Genomic DNA, 23,157 nt, shown 5'->3' on the forward strand with positions numbered 1-23,157 from the left:
CAGAGGCAGAGGCAGAGGCAGAGGCAGAGGCAGAGGCAGAGGAGGCAGAGGCAGAGGCAGAGGCACAGGTAGGCCGATCTCTGTGAGTTGGAGCCAAACCTAGTCTACATAGGAAGTTCTAGACCTTCACTCAAAGAACAACAACAATAACAGCAAGAAGAACAGAGTTATTATAGTGTATGTGATATAGCGTTATGCAATAGGGAATAAGAAATTTGATGTATAGAATATCCTTTTATCATATAGCACATGTTTAGTAAGTTATAGGTACTACCCTAAATAGAAATTCACTGAAGCTCTAAATGCATACTGTTTCTTAAAAACGGACAAGAAAAGTAATAAAATTAATACTCCTTTATACTTCGAGTCATTCATTAAGATGGGCCCTGGGCCAATCAAACCTTGGCAAACTTGCTAAGTTTCAAATAATGACAGGTTAGGAATGCTACAGAAGAAGCAGTGTTTTGATATTCTTTTTCTTCTTCTTTTTTTGTTTTTTGTTTTTTGTTTTTCAGCTTTTCGAGACAGGGTTTCTCTGTGTAGCTCTGGCTGTTCTGGAACTCACTCTGTAGACCAGGCTGGCCTCGAACTCAGAAATCCGCCTGCCTCTGCCTCCCGAGTGTGGGATCAAAGGCATGTGCCACCACCACCCGGCTGCATTTTGATATTCTCAAATTTCGAATCTTCACAGCAACTTTGCCATGAAGGTTAAGGCAACCTTGGAACTTCAGACTAAGTCCTTGAGTTCGAGTCTCAGCTTGTCTACTGCTCAGCTCCTGTGGGCAATCAGCTGTTTCAGGCCTCCCTCTCTCCCCCTCCTCCATGTACCAAGCAAAGATGGTGATGGGGTGAGAAAGTGCTGTCTCTCCAGAGTAAATCAGTCAATTCTTGGCCCTCTGGATCTGGTGTCCATATCTGTGCCTTCAACTAAACTCAGATAGAAAATGAAGCCAAGCCTGTGGTGGTTACATCTGTACTGGGTTTCCTGTTTCCCAGCCAATTCAGTACCACTCCTCTTTATACAGAATTTACACTGTAGCAGAAGTCACCTTGAGGTGCTCTGGGAGTTCTGTCTAACTAAGCCTGTGAGTTGTATGCAGATGGGAATAGCCCTGAATATGGCCCAACACAAAGTTACAAATTTACTTAAAATATTTGTGTGTGTGTGTGTGTGTGACTTGATTGCCAAGCTATCAGAGATGAATTTTGTAAATGATGTTACATGGTGATGTCAAAGGCTGGACACCCCGGAGCAGGGTTCTGGAAGATGTGAGGAGGTTACTGTGCCAACACTACACATCTTCCATAAGTGATCTGAGCATGGGGGGGTGGTATCTGTGGGGCCCTGAGGAATCCCCCCCCACCCCCACCCCCCCCCCGTGGATGCTGAAGAATGACTTGTGGTACTTGGAGCAGTGTCTGGTACCACAAGTGCTCAGAGATTGAACTGTAACCATTATGAGCATCCTACAGAGGAAGAATCTGAAGCTTGGCAGGCTGAGTCAGTCTTAGCCAATTGGCTAAGATGCAGGAAAAGGCAGCCAATGCTAGCATCTCCGTTACAGGAAAGAGATGCTTCTTCATTAAGGAAGTCAGAAGCCTTCAGCACTACTTGGCTGGTCACCCAGGGAAACTTGAGACTTAATCACTTCTGAAGGCCTGTCTACTGCCCCAGCTGCGGAAGAATTGGGCCAGTTGACATGGGCATCTGAAAAGGGATGGGTATGAAAAACAAAGTACCAGGAATTCATTCCTAGAACCAGGCTGCCGAGAACCCCCATTCACCTGTGAGATTCAAACCATCACACTGGGTTGGTGCGCACGTTCTCTGATTGCTAGAGGCTTGTGTCAGCCATTTCTGGATCCTCTCTACTTTGCTCTGCTGGATATTAAAGGGGCCACCTGCATGATCTAGAGAGGCTATCTGCAAATCGAGTCAAAGAGGATGTGAGGATTATTATTTCTCTTGTTTTCCTCTTTGATCTCTGTAAACTGGGGGCTTTGGGAGAATCTGGTTAGAAGCATTTTGTTCAGTTTTGTGGCATCTTGTGTGTCCCACAGTTTGGAAAGCACATGACTTCGTCTTTGACCTGCACAAACTCTATGGGTTTCTTAAGCATTAAAAGCTTCAGAGGAAAAAAAAAAAAAAGCTTCAGAGGAACACCTGTGTTTACTTCTCTCAGTTTTGTCTGTTGTAAGGTAATGCAAATTGACCTCAATGATTCAAGGTAGGTGCCATGGATACTTGGTGAACTTCTACATGCAGTCTGGGTTGGATTGGCAAGATTGCTTAGTGGGTGATGGCACTTGCCACTGTCCTGATGATCTGAGTTTGATTCCCAGGATTCATATGGGACACGGAGAGAACCAACCTCCATGATGTTGTCCTCTAATCTCCATATACACGCACACTCATATAAAATAAATACATGTAAAAATGGTTTAAAAGTTCAGATTTTTCACAGACCATGGTTTGAGAGGATCTATTGCAAGGACACACAATCACCCACTCTATCCTAGTCAGTGGGCTAGGGGGCTATGCAGAGGGCTGGTTAAAAACATGAGCTTTGAAGAATAACATGCTGATCCACCAGTAGGGCACTCAAGAACAGACACAGTCAATTACAATAGGTCAGAAATTACAGTCTCCTCCACGAGGAGGTCCTGGCTGGAGAAAGGCCAAAGGGAACTTTCTGGGCACACTACACACATTTCTGCTTCTCATCTTGGCTAACTAGCTTATAGGCAGTTTCAGAAAGTGGTGGTGTAACAATGATGGTATCTCACAGTAATGGCAGGAGATCAGCCAAGCCCATCCAGAGGTCTAGGAGGGTGGGCACACCTGGTCACACGCTGAGGGTGTTGGAATCACTACTATTTCTTGTTTTACTCTTTCTTGGGTTCTCTGGGCAGCAATGGTTTGTTGACCCACACAGAGGTTAGTAAATTTTTACTTCCCTTAAGAAAAATGCAGGTAGTACAGGCCACAAACCCAGGAGATCTTAGGGTTCATCGTGGGGAGGTGATGGGAGAGCCAATGGCATGGTGGAAGAAGAACGGAGATACTTGACTGGACCTCGAAGGAATTTGGTGCTTTGTTCTGCAGTGGAAGTAAAGGAGGAAGGGGACGGGGAGTCTGGTCAGCAAGGGCGCTGACAAAGGCCAAACACCCCCTCCCCAACAGGGAGTTTTAGGGAGAGTGAATTTTTGCCTTGGGAGAATCTTCCTTAGGTTGAGCTCTGGCATTGTCATCCTAAAGTTCATGGGATCCAACAAATATATTTTGGCCAGTCCTTTATGTATGTAAGCAGTCTCCTAGTAGAAATGACCATTGTTGTGGCAACCCAATCTCTAGGAGACTGCAAAGGAAATACAGCTCCCACCAGCGTAGATGCTGTCTACAGCTCTTTGGAGCTGCTGGTCACTCAGCCCTAGATGATGCACGGATAACAGGCTCTGAGAAACTCTTGATGAAAAAGCATTGATCCCTCACTGGAGTCCACAAAGTAAGCAAAGGCTGGACAATTAGGCCTCCATTAGGCATCTTGTCAGCTTTGGGAGTTTCAGAGCCCCCCCGACTCCCAAACATAGCAGAACCATCGGCCACATTGGAAGCCAGAAACAACAAAACTGACAGAGGAACATAAAACAGGGATAGAAGTTTTGTGTACATATTGATGAGCCGACAAACCACACCTCAAATGATGGCGGTTATCTATGATGGGGGAGCTTGTCTCCTAGGGAAGATGTGATTATTTTATGGACACCATATTGCTCCCCTCAAATGATGATGAGGACAACTTCTTTTAATTACCCTGCAGAGCCAGAACAGAGATGACAATCACCGGGAACACACGTGGACCAAGACTGTGTGATTATATATGGCCCTCATCTCTACCTCATCTCTTCCTCCATTTAAGAGAAGGTTCACGTGCTACCAAAGGCAGACCTGTGGTAGTGGAACACCTTTATCTGTACTTTTTCTGATGCCACACTGACCGGCCCCTTTATCTGTCATTCACCATGAACTGTCTCTCCTTGCTTGGTATATTAGGATGTAGGGCCTGGCCCAGTCTCCTGGGACTCCTGGGGTTGGAGCTAAAACCCTGCTAAATAAACCCTGCTAAATCCCAGATTAACTCTTAGTGTCTGGTTGATTCCGCATACTTCAAGAGTGGGTAAAGGATAGCAGATATTTCAAAGGCACCCTGGAGGGGAGACAGGGAGCTTACATTGCGGGGGAGGGGGGGTGTCTTACAAGTTAACATGCTGACTCTGGCCTATTCTTTAGAAATGTCCAAGGAAGTCTCTCTAAAGCCCAGGCCCCATGAAGTTGTAGTACCTGGCCTTTTCCCAACTTGTTCGTGGTGGCACTGGCTCTTGGCCCAGTTAGAGAGAGAGAGAAAAAAAAAAGGCAAATAAGCATAAACTTTAGAATGAGAGCATTCTGGCTTTCAAAGCTGGACTCTTACTCATTGGTTCTTTAACCCTGGGCAAGTGGACTCACTTTCCCAATCTATAGAATGGACTTAAGTTAATATCATTACCCTACTGTGCCGAGAGCTATAGGATGGGGCCCCCATGAAGACACAGTTCAGTGAACAGTGCTTCTTAATGATACTTCCTGCTCTCCACCAGAGAAGGGCATTGCTCCATTTGCATTTCCCCCTATGCCTTCTGACAAGTTGGAAGTGAGGGATAATTGAAAGTACTCTGGCTTGATGTAACTAAGAAGTGAAAGGTGCAAGCAAGGCTGACTTGATTTAACCTGGCAATATGAGATTAGTTCTTCATTGCCTCTGTTAGGTTTCCCGCATTGCCAACCTCTGAAAGCAATAGATTGGCTGACAGGGTGCTCATTTGGAACGTTTCACCTGCCATTAATACCCTGGCTGCCTGATGGACCGTTGTTCCTCAGGCGGCCTGCTCTCCCTCTGTGGAGCACGGCCATTCTTAAATATTGCAAGAAGGAGGACCGTATTTTTCACTCCTGGAGGCCTGTTGGAAGTTTTCCTCTTACTTCATGCCAATTCTTTGTGTCAGTCTCTGAGTTCCAGGGCCAAGGAGACTTGCCCCAAAGCGCCTTCAGCTTTTCTTATGACTTAGCAATGGAAGATCAGTCAAGCTTGACTGGAGCTCTGGCAGAGTGGAAGCCCCACTACTAGGTCTTTGCCAGCTTTCCTGCTCTTGGGGAAGGATGTGGGAAAGAGACAAAGCAGAGTCAGCTAGGAGAGCCACAGGACTCTGTTACCCAAAGGGTGTGATTCAGGTGTGACCTCACTTCCTTAGGACTCTAGCTGTGCCTGGAGGCCACTGGGGGCATATTTCCCACCACATCCTGAAGGTTCATCCACTTTATTTATTTTGGTGAAGGTTCTTTATCAAATTCTCCCTACAACAAAACACAAATATACCACCCACAAAATCTGTTAGGGACTCTGGGTGGACTTGAGAGCCTAGACTTCTTACAAGCTCTCCAGCGGTGGGGACACTTGTTCTGAGTACTGAGTTTCTAGTATGGTAATCTAAACAAAGCATGGTCCTTGGCGCCTGGCCTGAAGGACAGGCACTTGGATCCTTGCTCTTATTTTAGACCTACAATTGAAGGCTGTGAATCTGTGTTTTAGTAAGAGTCCTAGGTGATTCTCTCGCTTTTCCAACTTTAAGCATCCTTGCCCTGAGTTATGGTAAAAGCCCTTTGGACACTGAAAGAAGCTCATGCAGTCCTGAGGGATGATGCCAGCTTTTCCAATCTAGGACTCCTGTAGGATATTTTTCAGGAGTTCCCAGAAACACAGAAACGGAGGTGGTGGGTTGGAGGTGGATCTATGTTCAAGTACAGTTTGGGACAGATCAGTAAAATAATAGGAAACTAAATTCTCACAGAAGAACTTAGAGTCCTTGATATGTAAACACTCACAGCTCTTTAATATACCACAGAGGAGAGAGTGGTTAGTGCTTCATGATGGAGGAGCTCTTTGTTTCGGGCATGCCTCTACAACTGCATCCAGCGTCATATAGCCTAACAGCATGGGAAGGTATTCTACCAGGAGAGGGACTGTTCTTAGAAGGGCCAACCACACCTTGGGGTCCTCCATGGTAAACAAGCAGCATCTCTGTTCCCACTTGGTTTTGCAGACCGTGGTGGCCAACAATGATCAGGCCCAATACAAACTACAACACTATGATAAGCATGACCCCTCCGGTGAACTGTACGTTGTCCTGTTCCTCTATCTTCTCTCTGCTTCCTGGATACCCTGAGTGCAGGGGCCAGTGCTAAGTGCCATCATCCTGGGAGGCTGCATGTGGATGAAGCATCGCAAACTTTCTCCTGTTGTGATACGACACTGTCACGTGCAAACTTCGTGCAGTTGAGTTACAAAACAATTGCCAAAAAAACCCCAAAACCCTAATATTGTTTTAAATTTATGAGCCCTTGTCTGGATGCAGTCCACAGGTTGTGGGTCCCAAGCCTGCATTGCAGGCAAGCATGTCATTGGAGGGCTAATAGTTGGTGCCTAGGAAGAAGTTTCTAGGTGTCAGGTACTTCGTGAAGTAGTTTCCATGTGAGGCCCTGGGATCCCAGGCATTGGAGCTGCCACTCACAATGGCAGAGCCAGAGAACTAGACACAGATTTAATGAGCTGATGAAGCGGTAAGGGTGGGTCTGAACAGGGTTTGCTGCTCTCCGAAGTTCACGTCTTACATGCAGTTTCTATTTGAGGCTGTGTTTCTCATTAAATAGCCTTCCTTTCCTGGGAGCCAGGCTTGGAGCCTGCCTCTGGTCCTTGTACCCAAGGCATAGCTAATACATAGTGAATACATGTTGTATTGGGCTATGGAATATTTAGTCAGCTTTCTACTCCATGTCTCCATTTATATCCAGCTTACATTGTGACTTGGTAGGTGACCACTGGGCTGGCCCTGTACCAGCTCTTCAATCTTCTCTAAGCTTCCCCACTCTACACCATGAATCCTTCATCCACTCAAGATCGTTCATGTACGTTCTTAGGAATCTCACAAAACTGGATTCTGCTGCCCCATTTTGCAGATGGAAAAACTGAGGCTCAGAGAGCAACTGGGTTCTGTTCAAGTGCACAAAACTGATTAGTGATGGGTGTATGATTCCCACACTGGCCATCTGCTTCCACAGCCTCTTGACTTCTCCTGACTCTTACAGGAGGCTGTGAGGATTTTCGTACATCAGGGTCTCCTCTGAGTGTTGATGCTTTAGCAAACACCCTTAGTTTCTCATTTTCTTCCTTTTCTCCTCATTTTTTTCTGCCCCACCCCATCCTTTCCATATTCTACATTTTCTTCTTTCCACTCTTGGCTAGCTGACTTTCTTCAGCCACATGAAGCAGCTTCTAGAAACGATCTCATTTGATCGGTATTTCAGCACCATGGACAAGCCCTGACCCAGCACACATTCACCCCCGTTAGCCCTGCGATGTTTGCAGTACTTTAGGGACTTCCTTCCTGGCTGCAGCTGTCTACCTCCTGACTACTACAAAAGCCACTGGCCACAGAGAGCAGGGCCTCTGATCCCAGCCTCCTATCTCCCCAAGTGCTTGCCCTCTGCCTGCTGGGCCTGGTCTCTCATAACCACCTTCTTTCCCTTCCCAACTCCTCATCAGCTTGCGTTTCACAGAGCCTGTCTGACAGGTCAGACAGATGAAGCCGATGGTCATGGAGCCTAGGCCTAGCAGGGGGTAGCAGCCTGGTGGGATGCTAGACAGTGACCTGCCGGGTCCTTCAGGAAAAAAAAAAGGGCTGTCACAGTCAATGCTGTGGAGCAACTAGCTGGAACAGCTACTTTCTGCCAGAGGGGAGACCCAGGGATGTCTGAGTCCAGGATGGGCCTCCGGGTTGAGACCACTGGGGCATGATGTGGCATAAACACACTTTCTGTGGCATAAATACACTTCTGACTGCTGGCTGGGAGGAGGGATTGGATTCGGTTATCAAACAAGCTTTCAGCTCGACGGCTTGACTGGGACAACGGAAAGGACTAATTTCTAAATTACTCCTTTCCTAAAGGCATCCAGTCCTGTGCGGTAGGCACTGGATGAACTCTTGGGATGAACTCATTTCATCATCATGACTCCTCTGCGGGATGGGAGCCAGGAACTAATATCATATTGCTAGTTATGATTGTGAGATCCGGAGACACGCAAGAAACACATCCAACAAACTGACCGTGTACAACGTATTGGTTGCCAACCATTAGCTCTGTGGCCTTGGGCTTTCACTTCATTCCCCCGGGCCTTGGTTTCTTATCCACAGAGTGGTACTAATAATCATAGCAGTGTGACAAGGCTGTCAAAAAAGATTAAGCCTTTTATCAAAGGCATTTAGTATATGATGGTCAGTTGTTTCCTCTCACGTTACAGCTGGAGAAAGCCAGTCTTAGAGAGATGAAGGATTGTGAGACATAAGGCTGGGATTGGTGCAGTAGGCCCAGCCTGAGCCTTCTCCACCATGCTATGCCTTGACTGACAAGCATGTGGAGATTTCAGAGTCCGGGCTTTCCACAGTGCTTCTGTACTTCTTCCTGTCTTAATGGATAATTCTGAGGCACATTCATCAATTTTGTTTCTGTTGCTGTGACAGAATTACCCAACAAAACCAACTTAAGGAGGAAGCATTGGCCTTGGCGATGGCTTTAGCTTACGATTGGCTTGCTCCTCTGTTATGGGCCCGTGATGTGGCAGTACAAAGGTGCTTATCTCAGGGTGTCTGGAAAGCAGAGAGGAGACAGGAAGAGGCTGGGGACAAAGGACAGACCCTAAGAACATGCCCTAGGTAATCTGCTTCTTTCAAGTAGAACCCACCTTCCTTCAGGTAGGTCACTACCTCCTGATAATGCCAGCACACTATGAATCCATTATTGGATGGGTCTATCGATGGAGGCAGAACCTTATAATCCAATCACCTGTCAGTCAAGGATTGGCTTCAACAACAATGACCATGCCTCTAACGTATAAGTCTGTAGGGACCATTTTACACACAAAGCATAACAACTTTAACAGTGGTATCATGTCCCCTAGGAAGTCACACTGTATAGGATGAAGCAACTTTGGTAAGAGCAATGAAGAAGACATGTGCTAGTGTCTTGGCAAAAGGAAATAATGAATCTTACATATGGATTTTCTTGCATCAGTCTAGAAACTTCAGTGGTATATAATGACTTAGATTTCCTTTTTTTTTTTTAAATGATAAAATCATTCACTTATTTAGTTGCTTATTTTGAGAATTTCATAATGCTCTGTGACACAGTTTTCAACTTGATACAAACTAGGGACCCTTGAGAAGAGAAGAATCCTAACTGAAGAGATGCTTCCATCAGACTGACCATAGACAAGTCCGAGGGTGCATTTCCTTGATTCCTTGTTGATACAGGAGGATGGCTGGGAGGAGGGATTACTCCTGGGTTAAGTAGTTGTAGTAGTTCTAGAGCAAACTAGTTCATTCATGGTCTCTGCTTCAGTTCCTGCCTCCAGGCCCTAGCCTGACCTTCCTAGAGGGTGGACTTCAACCTGTGAGTGAAGTTATCCCTTTTCTCACATGTTTCTGTTGGTTACAGTGTTTTCAGCTACACTGGGACATACATATGTAGCATTTGATTGTATTACTCTAACTCTTCCCCTAACACCTCTCAGATCCACACCACCCCTTTCAAATTTGTGTCCTTGATACTTATTTATTTATTTTATAGCTCAGTGATTCCAATTTGTTCTGTCCATAGAACCAGTAGGTGTGGGACCATTCAGTGAAAATTCTCAGTTCCCCAGAAACCCTCAACTGTCCTTAGTTAGGGGGTGGGGATTAGGAAAGTATCACTGTTTGAAACAGTAATTAAAAAACAAAAATCCTAAAGTGAAATGTATTCATCCCTAAATATCGTACCAGATAAAAGCAACTGTTATAGCCTTCTCATGGAGGTAAGTGTTTATAGTTCATGTGACAGTGTCAATGATGACAGACAAGGACGTGAAGCTAGACTCTAGAGGTTCAAAGCAGACGATAACAAAGGGATGTATGTCAGATACAGAGGGAGCGAGGGAGCTTTCAAGACACTGAGTGAGGAGTGGTAACTACCAGAGGATGTTGGTGGTGAGGACTAGTGAAGGGAGGGGAGCCAGGAAGGGCTTCCGGGAGGGGGTGATATTTAAGTAAAACCTAAATGACGTGAGGACAAGAGTCACAGAAACATCTGGAGGAAGAGGCTTCTAGGAAGAGGAGGCAGATGCACAAAGCTAGGAATGTATTTGAGAGTTGTAGGGTCAAGCAGGCTGGTGAGGGCAGTGTGGAGGGGGGAAGATGAGGAGAAGAGGGACCAGAGCAGCTTGCCCATAGAGAACACTGGAACTGTCATGGGAGCCTGCCAGTCATTCTGTGGCTGATGAGGCAGAGGTGGCTTGAAAAGCAATGTTGGGTGTTGACTATTACTAGGATTCTTCTTATGGCTCTGTGTAGACTGGGCCAGTGAAGTTGGTGGCATGATCTAGCAGAAGATAGTGGAGGTGAAAAATACTCATAACATTATAAATCTAGTGCTAAGCAATAGAGACTGGGTGGGCTGGGCCAGGGACCATCCAAAGATATGTCTGGCAACATGCATGGTAGCCAGCATGCCAGAAGTCAATGGCATGGCCACTTCAGTAGATTGTGGCAGTTGGCAGGTGATAGCAGTAGTACTGCTTGTCAAAGGGCCCCAGGGTGATGGCTTGTTCCCACACCTGCCTTTTATTTAAACCCTCCTGAAATAAGAAGATAAAACACTGGAAGCTGGAGTTCTGAGTCATCCCCACCACTGGACCTCTATGTCATGGGCCTATGTGAGCCCAGAGATCCTACCGGGGTCCTGTGCCAGCTAAGCTACCGTTACCTTGAGATGCAGAATTGCTTGGCCTGTTTTTCTCATTAGGTGACTGCTATGCTTGGAGACATCACTGCCTGCTAGCCTAAGCCTTCCTCAAAATGACATGTGAGAGGTTCTTAGAGTCAGTGTCCCCTGGGCACCTATTAGAAACACACATCTGTGGGCCCCACACCAGACCCACTGAATGCCACACTCTAGGAATGGGTCTTAGTATCATGCAATGGCTCTGACTCTGACTCACCCCGCTTTGTGTCCTGCGTTAACTCAACAGTGACTTCCCAAACCCTTCAAGGTCGTATAGCTTTAGCCCTGTTTTACAGAGGACAAAAACTGAAGCTCAGAGAGATGGAAGGACTTGAGCTCATGCTGTTCATGGGGAACCTAAATATGACCCTAGAGTCTCTGATCCCTGCACTTCTTTGTCAGCCTGCCTGCCTTTTCTCTCCATGGGGATAGAATGTCTACACATGGAGTAGATGGATAAAAAAAAGACCATACTTTCTTACAGACAAGCAGATTATATAACATTCCATTTGAGTATGAGGGGCAAGTGTGATTTTAGAGAGTAAGGTGCTGTGTGGAGGGAGGGAAAAGCTAAGACTTTAGACACGACGCAATGCTCCAATGACATACGCATGCATCTGGCTTGTTTGCACCCCTGCAGCCCTCTCTTCTATGTCTCCTTGTGGACTCTATTGGAAGGGCCCCAGCCTCCTGGGAGGTTGTCTTGTTAGGTTTTCATTGCTGTGAAAAGATACCATGACCAAGGCAACTCTTTTAAGGGACATTTAATTGAGGCTGGTTTACAAGTTCTGAGGTTCAGTCCATTATCATCAAGGTGAGAGCATGGCAGCTTCTAGGGAGGAATGGTGCAGGAGGAGCTGAGAGTTCTACATCTTGATCTGCCTGCAGTCAGGAGAAGACTGACTCTTCTGCACTGGGTGGAGCTTCAAAGCCTACCCCCACAGAGACACTTCCTCCAACAAGACCACACCTCCTGACAATACCACTCCCAATGGGCCAAGCATATTCAAACTACCACAGAGGTGCTCAAGGATCACTGCTGTTCCCTCCTCCAGGTCTTTCAATGTCGAGTCCCTTTACCCACAATGCTTTTTCCTCCTTCCCAATCTAATTTCCCAATATCTCTTACAATTTAAGATTTACTTATTTATTTTTAGATGAGGGTCACTCTAGCCCAGTCTGGTCTGGAACTCACTATGTAGCCTGGGATGCCTCGAACTTCTGACAATACTCTTGCCTCAGCTTTCACCTTAAAAATATTTTCTTTTTGAGACAGGGTCTCATGTACTCAGGCTAGCCTCGAACTATGTATCCAAGGCTGACCTTGAACTCTTGGTATTTTTGCATTCACCTCTGAAATGCTGGCATTATAGGCATGCATTGCCATGTCTGTGTCACCTACACTGGAAGTCTCTAATAACACACAACCCCTTGACCCATTTTCTGTCACAGACAATATATTGTGATGCAATGATGCATTTAACAGATGTTTAACCACCATCAACCCATGGACTCTCTGCAGTTTTCTGAGTCTCATTCATTCATGTGGCTAGGAATGGAATATGGGTATGCATAAATTTTGGGTCATTCTGACATGGGGTATGGCTGCATTGGCAGTGTTGTTTGATATTGGATTCACCGATGAGAAGTGATCTGAACAGGGATGTACTGAAGGCACAATGAGAGATGGGCTTGGGGGTGTAGCCCAAGAGCACATTATCAAGTGTGTTAGATGTGGTCACTCATCCTAGCCTAGGCCTGGGGCTGATGTAGATCGCTGCTTCAACATTAATGTTAGGTACCAATTCTCCCAGGGGCCACTGGATCCTTTTGCTGGTTGCATAGCAAGAGAAAAAAACAGACTAGATTTTGAACAAGACATATGGGACTCTGCCCTAGTCTACCCTGCTTGCTATTTGTCCTTGAAGAAATTACTTTGTCTCTTTAGATTTTGTAGCTGCTATAGATTATGAAAAACTAAACAAAATAAGCATTTTAGTTTCTTTTAATTTGGTTCTGTTGAGACAGAGTGTCATCATGTAGCCTAGTATGGTCTTGAATTCCAGATCTTTCTGCCTCAGCCTTTCAAGTGCTGGGATTACAGGCATGTACTAACATGTCTGGGAGTACTATATAGTTTAGCTTTTTTGTACCTATAGTCCCAGATACCCATGGGGAAAATATCCCATGATTCTATAAATGGATGTCCTCTAGTGTGTGTAACTACAGAATGTCAGAAAGCTGCATATGGGGGTAGGGTGGTGAGGGACAGATTTATAATGACAGTCCTTAAGAGGACAGGGAAGTAAGAGAATTGCCCTCTAAAGATTTGCTGTTTCCTGTGAGTAAGGAGAAAGAGAGGCTTGGAGCAGAGAAGGCTGGGGAAACCTTGTCATTGTCTTTGGATTCACATTTGGCCACCACCGTCCTGGCCTCTCTCCAATCCCCCAGAGCTCTTGGCTGAGAAGATAGAAAACCAAAGAAAAGAGCACAGGCCTTGGGCAGCTGCTTTTGCTGCGCTGTGGAGAACGCCTCGCTATTTAGAGTCCAACTGTTCCAGTTTCCCCTGCTCGCCCCTGGCATTCCAGTGCATAAGCACTTTATGGGGAAAAGTGCATTCCAAATCCCTAGCTGGGGGAAAGAGCTGATGCTGATGCGGATGGTGGTTTTCAGCATGTTCTGAACTCATGTTGCTGTGGGGCTGAGGCTGCAGCAGCCCTTGCATCTGCCCTGCTCTGAGAATGGACATAGCACTCAGGTGCTGGAGTGGCTTTCGACCTAAGCAGGGCTCTTGACCTGTGTTCTGGGTCCTGGCAGGGTTATATTGTGACCCTGGGACCTTGAGCAAGCTGTTATACTTCTCTTTCAAAGTTTGGTCATGGCTAATTTGGGCCATGTTGGTGAAGTCTCACGACATGCCTGAACCAGGGAAGGGTTTAATGCCTCTCAGACCTTGGGCATCATATCCTTTGACATCAGGGCAAAAGGCTTTCTATTTTGGGACTAAGTGGCTTTCCCATGCACCTGTGCTTCTGGAGGGAATGTTTCTCAGCTTCACTACTATTTCCATACTGGCCCTGGCTACTCCTTACTGTGGGCAGCTTTCCTACACACAAGGATGACTAGCAGCAACCTAGACTTCACCTAGGAGCACTTCCTGTCCATCATCACTTAAGAAATGCTTCCAGACATTACTAGACATTTCCTGGAGAGCAAAGTCTCCCCTGATAGGAAACTGCTGATCTAGACCCAGACTCTGGAGGAAACAGAACTAATAAAAATGGTGATGGGTGTCACCCTAGGAATTAGGTAGTGGATACAGAGAAAAGGCACAGATTTGCTATAATCCCGAAGAGCCTCTGGCTGAGACAAAACTACCAGAAGCCAATTCAATGACACGAGTTACCCTCTGACCACCAGTGCAATCTGTTGTTTTTATTCTTTTCCCTAAAATAAATCTCTAGTGATTTAAATGACTAACATTAAAAAAATTATTAAAGGGGGGAAAAAAAAAAAGAGTATGTACGTGAAGGTGGACATGGTGTAGTACCCGTGGTGGCCAGAAGAGGGTGCTGGAGGCCCTGCTGTTGGAGTTCGGGTGGTTGTGAGCCTCCCAGCCTGGGTGCTGGGCTTTTGCAGGAGCAGCAAGCACTCTTAACCACTGAGCATCTGTCCAGCCCCTTGATTAGCATTTTACAGATTAGGCGTCTTCATCGCAATTTTATGATGAATATTGGATTTGTCATCTAATCAGGTGAAAAAAAGCCTAATCTCTTAAGAGACACTTAATAACCATTTAAAGTACGGAAGACTTGATTAGGAAAGACTGAAGGTGCTATGCTGGGTAAACGCAGGAACTTTTAATTTAAATGCCTTAAAAAATTTTGATGGTCAAATCCATTTCCCTAGGAAAAGGGTTTCAGTGGTGGTGGTGGGGAAGTTTTATCTTTGAAGTGTTTATTTTATTTCCTTTGAGTTCTAATACAAATTCTGCCCTTGGTTTGTTCCTCTCTGGAAACATCCATTGTGAGAGTTTTAGAAGGAATGAGACAATGGCTTTAAAGATGCAAAGCTTTCCGTCCTGGAAGCTGGCTGAAAGGCCTGTTTGGAGTCTTATTTTCTTGAGTCCCCACATTTGTTTCTGTAAAATAGAAGTGCAGCCACCCCTCCCCACTTTGGGCTTCCCATTCATGCATTCAACCAAAAATGAATACGACACATGCAGAGGAAACAGTTTCTTGTGTACTGAGCTGGTGCGCACTATTCTTTTATGTCATCCCGTAGATAATACAGTATAGCAATTATGTACCTAGCATCGCATGATAACAGGTATTATTGGTAATCTAGAGATGAATGGTTTAAACACACAGGAAGATATATGCAGGTTAGATGCAAATGCAACACTAATTTATGTAAAGGACTTAAGCATCCTCTTATTTTGATATCCACAGGGTGAGTAAAACTCGTCCCTAGAAGACAGCAAAAGATGTTTGTAATATGGTAAAAGAGACTCAGAACATATAGGCTGTAAGATAAAACAGCACAACTGGGGAGATCTACATCAGAAAAGCTAGGAGTATGGGATTCATGCTAAGGGAACATTAAATGGGGAGATGGTAGAGGAGGGCAAAGGGTATCTGAAACAAGAACTGAAGGATGAGAGGAAACCCATTGCAAATAGATCCTGGCTTGGAGACTTTAGGCCCCCAGCCTGCAAAGACCCTGCTATACACATGCATAGCTGGTGTGGGGATCAGAAGGGTGACTAGTGAGGCTGAGGCAAAGCTTGTAGGGAAGGTTGGGGAAGGATACCCAGAAAGCAAACAGAGGACACAGAGGAGGCCCTCTATCTAGGACGAAGCAAACATTTGCTTTGATTCTAATTGTGAGAGAAACTTCTGAGGGCATGGTGGATCTGATTTACAATAAAAGAGTCCCCTACCTACTGGGTCAGAGGATCAAGAATCAGGAGGTGGGACTAGAAGCACAGAGACCCACCAGCTCAGCATGCACTCTCATCCTGACACATAGGAGGCCCAGCCCAGTGCTGGCACACTTAGCGATTCTATGAATTAAACAGAAGGAAATCTCAATTCGCTGTTTCCCACCAGTGGGTTATCTTGCCTAACATTCTCATGCTTTCAGAGATCGTACTTCAGTGGACAAATGTGGAAAGATATCAGACACCTGCTGCTGTGCCCTCCCCTACCATCTCATCTGGGCTTGCTCTGTTTTCTCCTGAAGAAGAGAGACCCAGTGCCCAGCCGGATGTTGGAGACCTGCAGGCCAAGTTCTCTTCCCAGGCATTAGGGGGATGGTTCTCCCATCTGTGAGGAAACTGGAACCTTGTATATAGCTCCAGATGCATTTAGCACAAGGTCTTTGGAATCTGAGTAAAATCTTCAATTGGCCAATTAATAGGACCAAGTTACACTTGGAAACCATCTCCCACCTGACCGATTCATTAACATATATGCACACATTAATTGAGGCATTTTTGCCATGGGTTCACTAAACATCATCTCTCACAGGATGAAGAAACTGGACTCTTTAGATTTAATAACCATGTCTTCCAGAGTCTCTTAAGTCCTTAGCTTGGCTCTGCTAAAAGCACAGGCAAGGTGAGGTATTAATTAACAAGTAAGATAAATGTCCAAATCACATCCTTGAATCAAGTCAAACCCATTTGGATGGTGAAGGGATAGGAAGGAGAGTGAAGGAGGTGTGGGCATGGGGCAGATTTCATCTGTTTCAAGTGCTCTGGACACAGTCCAGTGTTATGTCTCCTCATTTAGACCTGGCTAGAGTGCCTCAGATGGTGTGCCCAGAGCTCAGGCCAGCATCCACATCTCTTAACCCAAGGCGGCCTCCTCTGGAGCAAAACAAGGAGCCAAACCTTGCCAGTGGAGGCAAAATAGGAAACACCATCCTGAAGGGAAACTGGAGTGGTGTCTAATTTATAAAGAGAGATGAAGACATTGCTGGTGGACTTTGAGATGCACTTTCTCTCATCCTGTTAATGTCACATTCCATGAAGTCTTTTTTTTCCCCTTTGCTCCTACTCTTCCTTTGTCATCATTCATGCACTGATAAAATAATATCAACCTTTGTGTATTCTATCTCTGGATATAACTGCACAGTGAGCTCTTTGGGACATATGCTACAGTTGTTGCAACATTTTCCAAAAGTCAGTTTCTGTTGTTGAACACTCAGTAGACTCTCAAAATGTTTGTCAAACCATGAATGAATAAGTTAACAGAGGTTGGATGGCTGGAGAGATGGATGAATAGAGGGGGTAGATGGATGAATTCTAAGGCATATGTGGGGAATGGACAGATGGATGGTTGGATAGATGGATGGATGGAATCACTCTTTCGTGATATAGAGTTAAAGGGTTTTAAAACTCTGAAACAAACATCACTCACCTTCCCAACTAGCAATGGAGAATAGTTTTAAAACATAGCTGATCAAAGTGATGGGTGTAGGGTGTGTATTTGGAGACCAGGAAGGGGACAGGGAGGAAGATGGGTAGAGTGTATGCTACACACATAAGGGAAATGTTAAAATGAATCTTTGATAGTAAAGACAAGATGAGAAGAAAAGCTTACCACATTCCAGCTACTTAATAACTAAAACTGAAATCATTTGTATCTTTTTTTTTCCCTAACTATTTGTTTCCTCCTTAAATAATGTTTCCTCCTCCACATGTTCTGGGAATTGAAGTGGGTATCTATATGGGGCATGGGTACTAAGGTATAGGGTTTGGCTAGCGACTGTAGGAGAAAGCATCATTTAAACGTGTTTTCCTCAAAATGTGGTTTGTAGATCACTCTCTGGGGTGCTTGGTACGCATATAGACTGGCATTGAAAACCTGGCTTAAATGAGACTCAAAAGGTGGGGACCAAGAAATTTGACTTTCAAAGTTCCCATGGGGCTCTACGACACTAAAGTTAAATGAGAGAGGTTAGACTCTTCACAGCTTTGTGCCCTGGGAAAGTCCTTGGTTAGATTCTGTTTATACAATTGTCTCCATTCTAGACAGTCACATTAACAGTAACACAATTAAGGCTACCAGTCAACCTACGCATTCTACAAGCCACGGATCTATAAACTATGGGACATGCATTTGCTCACTTGAACACACTAGCTTGTGGAGTGGAGTTGACATAACCACGCCCATGTTTACAGACAAGAAAACTGAGACTTTTGGAGGTAACGTGCTGAGCTGAGATACACAGACCAACTCTGAAAACCAGAGGCTGCAGCACTATGATGCCCCAGTGTCACCTAGGCAGACACCACAGAAGGGAAGAAGGGAGAACACGATGCCGTCCTACATTGTGCTGAGGAAGAACAAAGGAGTGATGATGACGGTCCTGTGCAGCCATGAGAACAGGGATTTAAAGCAACAGGATGAGCTTAGCTTAGGAAGAGCACCCTTCTGCCCCTCCAACTGTGGGCTGATGAGGTCATGGTCCTGCCTAGCCAGGACCCCACTGTCACCCTTTACTCCAACTAGATAGGGAAACTGATCTATTATATATATCAGACAGCTTCAGACAGACTCCCATGCAGGCTGGAAATGATGGACTTTGGGCATTTAGCACATTGAAGCTTGGTGTCCTGCTTCTAAGTCCTGGGTGACAAAGGGTCCTCCAAAGAGTGAGTACAGGCTCTCCAGGCCAGACGGTCTAACGATGCCTCCTCACCTTGCCATTCCCACTTTGAGAGGAAATCCACACGCGCTTGCTCTCTCTCCTACCCCTGGCTGTGATGAACTAGAGCTTGCACCTCTGTCTTGGTGGTGATAATTAAATATTATCCGCCTGTCACTTGGCACACATGTTGTGTGTATTCTCAGACTTTAATGAGCTGGTATTTGTCTCCTGTAAGCAAAAATATTTCTTTGAGTCTCTCCTTTTCCAAATTGGGGTGAGCGGTTCAAGTGAAGTTCTCTCACTTTTAAAAAGACAGTCTCTGGCCAGCTGGTCTCTGAACGGTCTCCACCCCTTCTCTTCGCTTCGCTTCTCTTCGCTTCGCTTCTCTTTGCTTTTCTCTTCTCTTCTCTTCTCCTCTTCTCTTCTCTTCTCTTCTCTTCTCTTCTCTTCTCTTCTCTTCTCTTCTCTTCTCTTCTCTTCTCTTCTCTTCTCTTCTCTTCTCTTCCCTCCCCTCCCCTCCCCTCCCCTCTCCTCTCCTCTCCTCTCCTCCCTCATCCCTTCCTTCCTTCCTTTCTTCCTTCTTTTCATTTCATTTCTTTTCTTTTTTGCAGGGACCATGACATAAAAAGCTTATCCCTTCAGAATCGGCCATTGTTTTCCAAGGTCATGTGAGAAGTCACATGACCGGTGAGTGTTGTAGAGAGTGTTAAGAATTGAGACTATGGGGATCTCCATCTATGTTCTTTAAGGTGGCCTTTCCTGATAGGGTTTCTCAGCTAAATATCACAGAATACTGAGAATATGTGTGGGACAAATTTCCTCAGGCCTTTAAAAGAAGCAATTTTACCTGGTACCTTTTTAGATGCATAGAAGGAGAAATTAAGGCATTACATAAAATGAGTATTTTAGGATTGTGGATCTCAAAGAAAATCTACATATAAGGCATCTGGAAATTTACCAGAAATTCACATTCTTGTACCCTGCCAGAGACCCATGAGTTCTGAAAGTCAGCGATGGGGTCAGGCCTCAGTCTCCAGGGTTTAATCAAATCCTTTAGGACCTTTCAGAACTACTAGGGAATAGACAGAACGTGCAAGGGACTCAATTCAACCCCAGTTAATGAAGTCAGTAAAGAACTTCAAATGTTTCTATCTGTGTTTGTGTTTATAACTATCTTAGTTTAGAATTAAAAGAAAAATGAAAAAAGGAAAAAAAACATCACTTTAAATTGAGTTTTTTTTTCTTCTTCTCAGATGTCTGGAGATGGGGAAGGACTGGCCTTTTCCAGTTCCCTTTGGAAGAATGCTCTATTATCTTCCCCGTTCAGGAGATTTATGACAAGTGTGTTCTTTGCAGCTGCTCCCCGGGCCGGCATTCATGTTCTGCTTGGATGCCTCTCTGACCCAGTGCCAGGTTTTTAAAGCATATAGCCCTTTCAGAGGATTCCCAACACTGGATGGAACCAGGTACTCCAGAGGTAGGATATCCAGGAGGGGGCAACCCTTCCCCCTCCCCCACAAAAAAAAAGATATGCAGAGAGAGATATGGTGAGCTTGCTGCCCCTGGGTCTGGGGTTGATGAGAGGAACTTTAATATTTATCAATAAACAACAAAGTGCTTAGCACACCTCCTAGGGAAGTAATTAACCACAGAAAGAATACCCTGTGCCGAGGTATCTCCTCCAAAAAAAGAACTCACTTAATTGTGAATTGCTTACGCCAGGTGAGAGCGAAGCGGTGTCTACCTCTCTCACCTGACATAGCAACTCTGAACTAACTGGAGTTTCTTTTTATAAACATGGTGCAGAGACTTTCTTCTTGGTGGCTAATTACTTCCTTGGGAGGTTGCTTTAATAGTTCCCATAAGAAGGCCATTATTATCCTTAGCATAATCACGGTCTCATTTGCTTTTGTCCTAGCCTTTCCTGTGTTGTTGAGGCTCTGCCTCTACAAGGGATCCTCAGTTGAGCCTATGAGGCAAGCCCTCCAGCTTGGAGATCAGGTGCCTCAGGTTGGGAGCCACCATCCGGGTGAGGCTGATGGAGAGGGACGTAGACAGCACAGGGCTTGCTGGGGACATGATCTCCTGGAATCTCTTCTCACTTTTGCATGCCACACTCCAGCAATTTGCTGTGCTTTCAGTTGCTGACACCCCAAAACAGGGTAGGGGGTCGGGGAAGCGGCTCCTTTTTGGAGGCAGAAGGAGCTGATCTGTGAGCAACCGTGGCACTCAGTGAAATCATCAGGGAGGAGAAGCAAAAAGCCATGGGATTCCGACTCTCAAAAAAAATGCCTCATGCTGTTATGCTTCATCTTGCTAAAAAATGAAACGGAGTGTCTTCTGTTCTGGCTTTGTTTCAGGAGAGTGAAATGAATGAAGGACAGTGCCACAGCACATCTGGCCTGTGAAATTCTATGGTCACAAACTTGTATCAGTGTAAATATGCCTGCTTGTTCTCAAATTGTCTATATACACAAAGGCAACCATTATGGAATTTTCGAGATGTCCATTAAGAGGATGAAGAAAGAGGAAAATAGAAATGTCTAACTTTCCCATTTGTTTCTCACCAGGTCGCATCTTTGAATACCTGAGGCTGACTCCAGGAGCTGTGAAGCAGAGGTGACTTTGACACCGGATGGTGACCCACCATACTCTATGACTGTCACAGTGGGGGCATACTTGTAGATCCTTTAACCCCTGAGACAACTCCAACTTGACATGAACTCTGACCTCTGAGCCATTTTGATGAGGGTGGACTATGAGTCTACACTGATATTCGTAGTATTTGAACTTAGGAGAGCACACGATCCATATGCTACCTCTCTTTGGAGCCCTATCGTTACACAGGAATGTGCTCCAGGACAATCAGCATGGACGGTCAGAAGAGTGGTGGTTCTTCAACCAGGCCACCTGCACATGGGAGATCTCAGGCACTAAGTAGGGTTTGAGCCCTGTCAGAGTTTGGATGGCAGAAGAGAGGTTTGCACACCTGTCCTGAAAAGTGTCCAGAGTGAATGTCTGAGGCCCTGATAGTTGTGTCATCTCTCACTGTGTTATGGCCACTTAGCTCTGTGGTTACGGTTAAATACGAGGTACAGTTGTACAGAAAATATAAACAAGAACAGTCAAGATGGCTCAGTGGGTAGGCTCAGTGGGTAATGGCACTTGCCTCCAAGGCAGATGGCCTGAATTTGATCTTGGGATCCACAAGGTGAAGGAGAAAACTGACTCTGGCAAGTTGTTTACTGACCTCCACATATGTGCTGCGGCATGCATGTGCCCACCCCATCCCCGCACACACAATGAAATGACATATTAAGAAACCAAAAATATAAACAAGTGAACACTCCCATCTTCCAATACAGAGAAAGGTATAGGTTGTAGGATTTAGAGCTTCATCATGCGAGATAAATCCGTTTTTGAGGTCTGCTAAACTGTAAGTATCGTGTCGGTAGCTAAAAGTACTGCACTGTGTTCTTAAAGGTCACTAAGAGGGCAGAAGACCGCCACACACTTAGAAGAAATAAGAATGTATATGGTGGCGGGAACTCTGTGTGCTGATGGCTAGGCTCATGGTTTTGGTCAGAGTGATGCTTTTGTGAATGTACGTATATACTCAAACTCATCAACATGTGCATATATAATTGTATAGCCTTTTAGATATCAATTATGCATCAATAAAGTAGTTAGAAAAAAACTGAATACATTGAAATTTGAATTTTATGTCTGTTTCCATACGATGAAATCTTCTTTAGCTTATTTTGTCTCAGGTATCAGGAAATTGTTAAAACCCTTTTCTTTTCCCTCACTTAACTGCATTTGGTTCACGGGCTGTAGCCTGGTGATCACAGATTAGATCACATACTTTGGTTCCAGAGCTGGGTTTGGGTCCTGGCTTCATACTATATTGTCTTTAGAAGTAATGGAATTGCTCTTCAGACTTTGGTTGCCTCATCTGCAAAGTGACGTCTCAGAGGGCCATAAGGATGAAGGGGCACACGGCTTATGACATTCCAGTGTAGGGTGAGTCACCACCAGCTGTCACCATTGTCACTGACAGTGACTGGCCACCCTGAAAGGTCTGACAAGACCATTCACCCTAACGGCAATAGCCAGAACCTCTCTGCAATGATGGGTGCCTGAGAATCCAAAGCCAGCGCCAAATCTCAGTGACTATTCGGCCTGTGTCTGGGAGTGATTTCATGGCCTAAGGATGTGTGTTCTTCCCCGTGTTCACTTCAAAGGAAACATTACAACACTGGGCCATAGTGTGGGGGAGATCTTTCAGGAGAAAGTGACTCATGACGCAAGCACACACAACACTGTTCTTGAGGGGATGGGAATTAGAAGACGCTTGCTCACCTCCCTCATTATCCTTGTTATCAGCGCAGGAGGTTTCCATGGCAACGTTGCATCCGGGCCCTCTCCAGCCGGTCTGGCAGACACACTGCCAGCTGTTCTGACCCAGTGTGCATCTCCCGTTACCGTTGCACAAATCAGGGCAGCCATCTGGTTGGAGAAATGGAGAGAATGAGAAGGAGGGACATGAGGCCGCGCTAGGGAAGCAGGGGAGCCATGCAGAAGGGGAG

At 45.4% G+C, this 23,157-nt stretch overlaps 1 protein-coding gene across 19 annotated transcripts in view; it reads right to left on the reverse strand.

Moving 5' to 3' along the window:
• The window catches only part of Tenm2 (teneurin transmembrane protein 2), a 1,239,808-nt gene that overhangs the window by 79,279 nt on the left and 1,137,372 nt on the right, over positions 1-23,157 (reverse strand). For all 19 annotated transcript variants that reach the window (XM_031353724.1, XM_031353722.1, XM_031353721.1 and 16 more), the window contains one exon: positions 22,931-23,077. In XM_031353724.1, coding sequence (XP_031209584.1) covers positions 22,931-23,077 — 147 coding nt within the window. The remainder of the gene's footprint in view (positions 1-22,930; positions 23,078-23,157) is intronic.

Source organism: Mastomys coucha, unplaced genomic scaffold (assembly GCF_008632895.1).
Source record: "Mastomys coucha isolate ucsf_1 unplaced genomic scaffold, UCSF_Mcou_1 pScaffold5, whole genome shotgun sequence".
In the NCBI taxonomy this organism is placed as follows: Eukaryota; Metazoa; Chordata; class Mammalia; order Rodentia; family Muridae; genus Mastomys; species Mastomys coucha.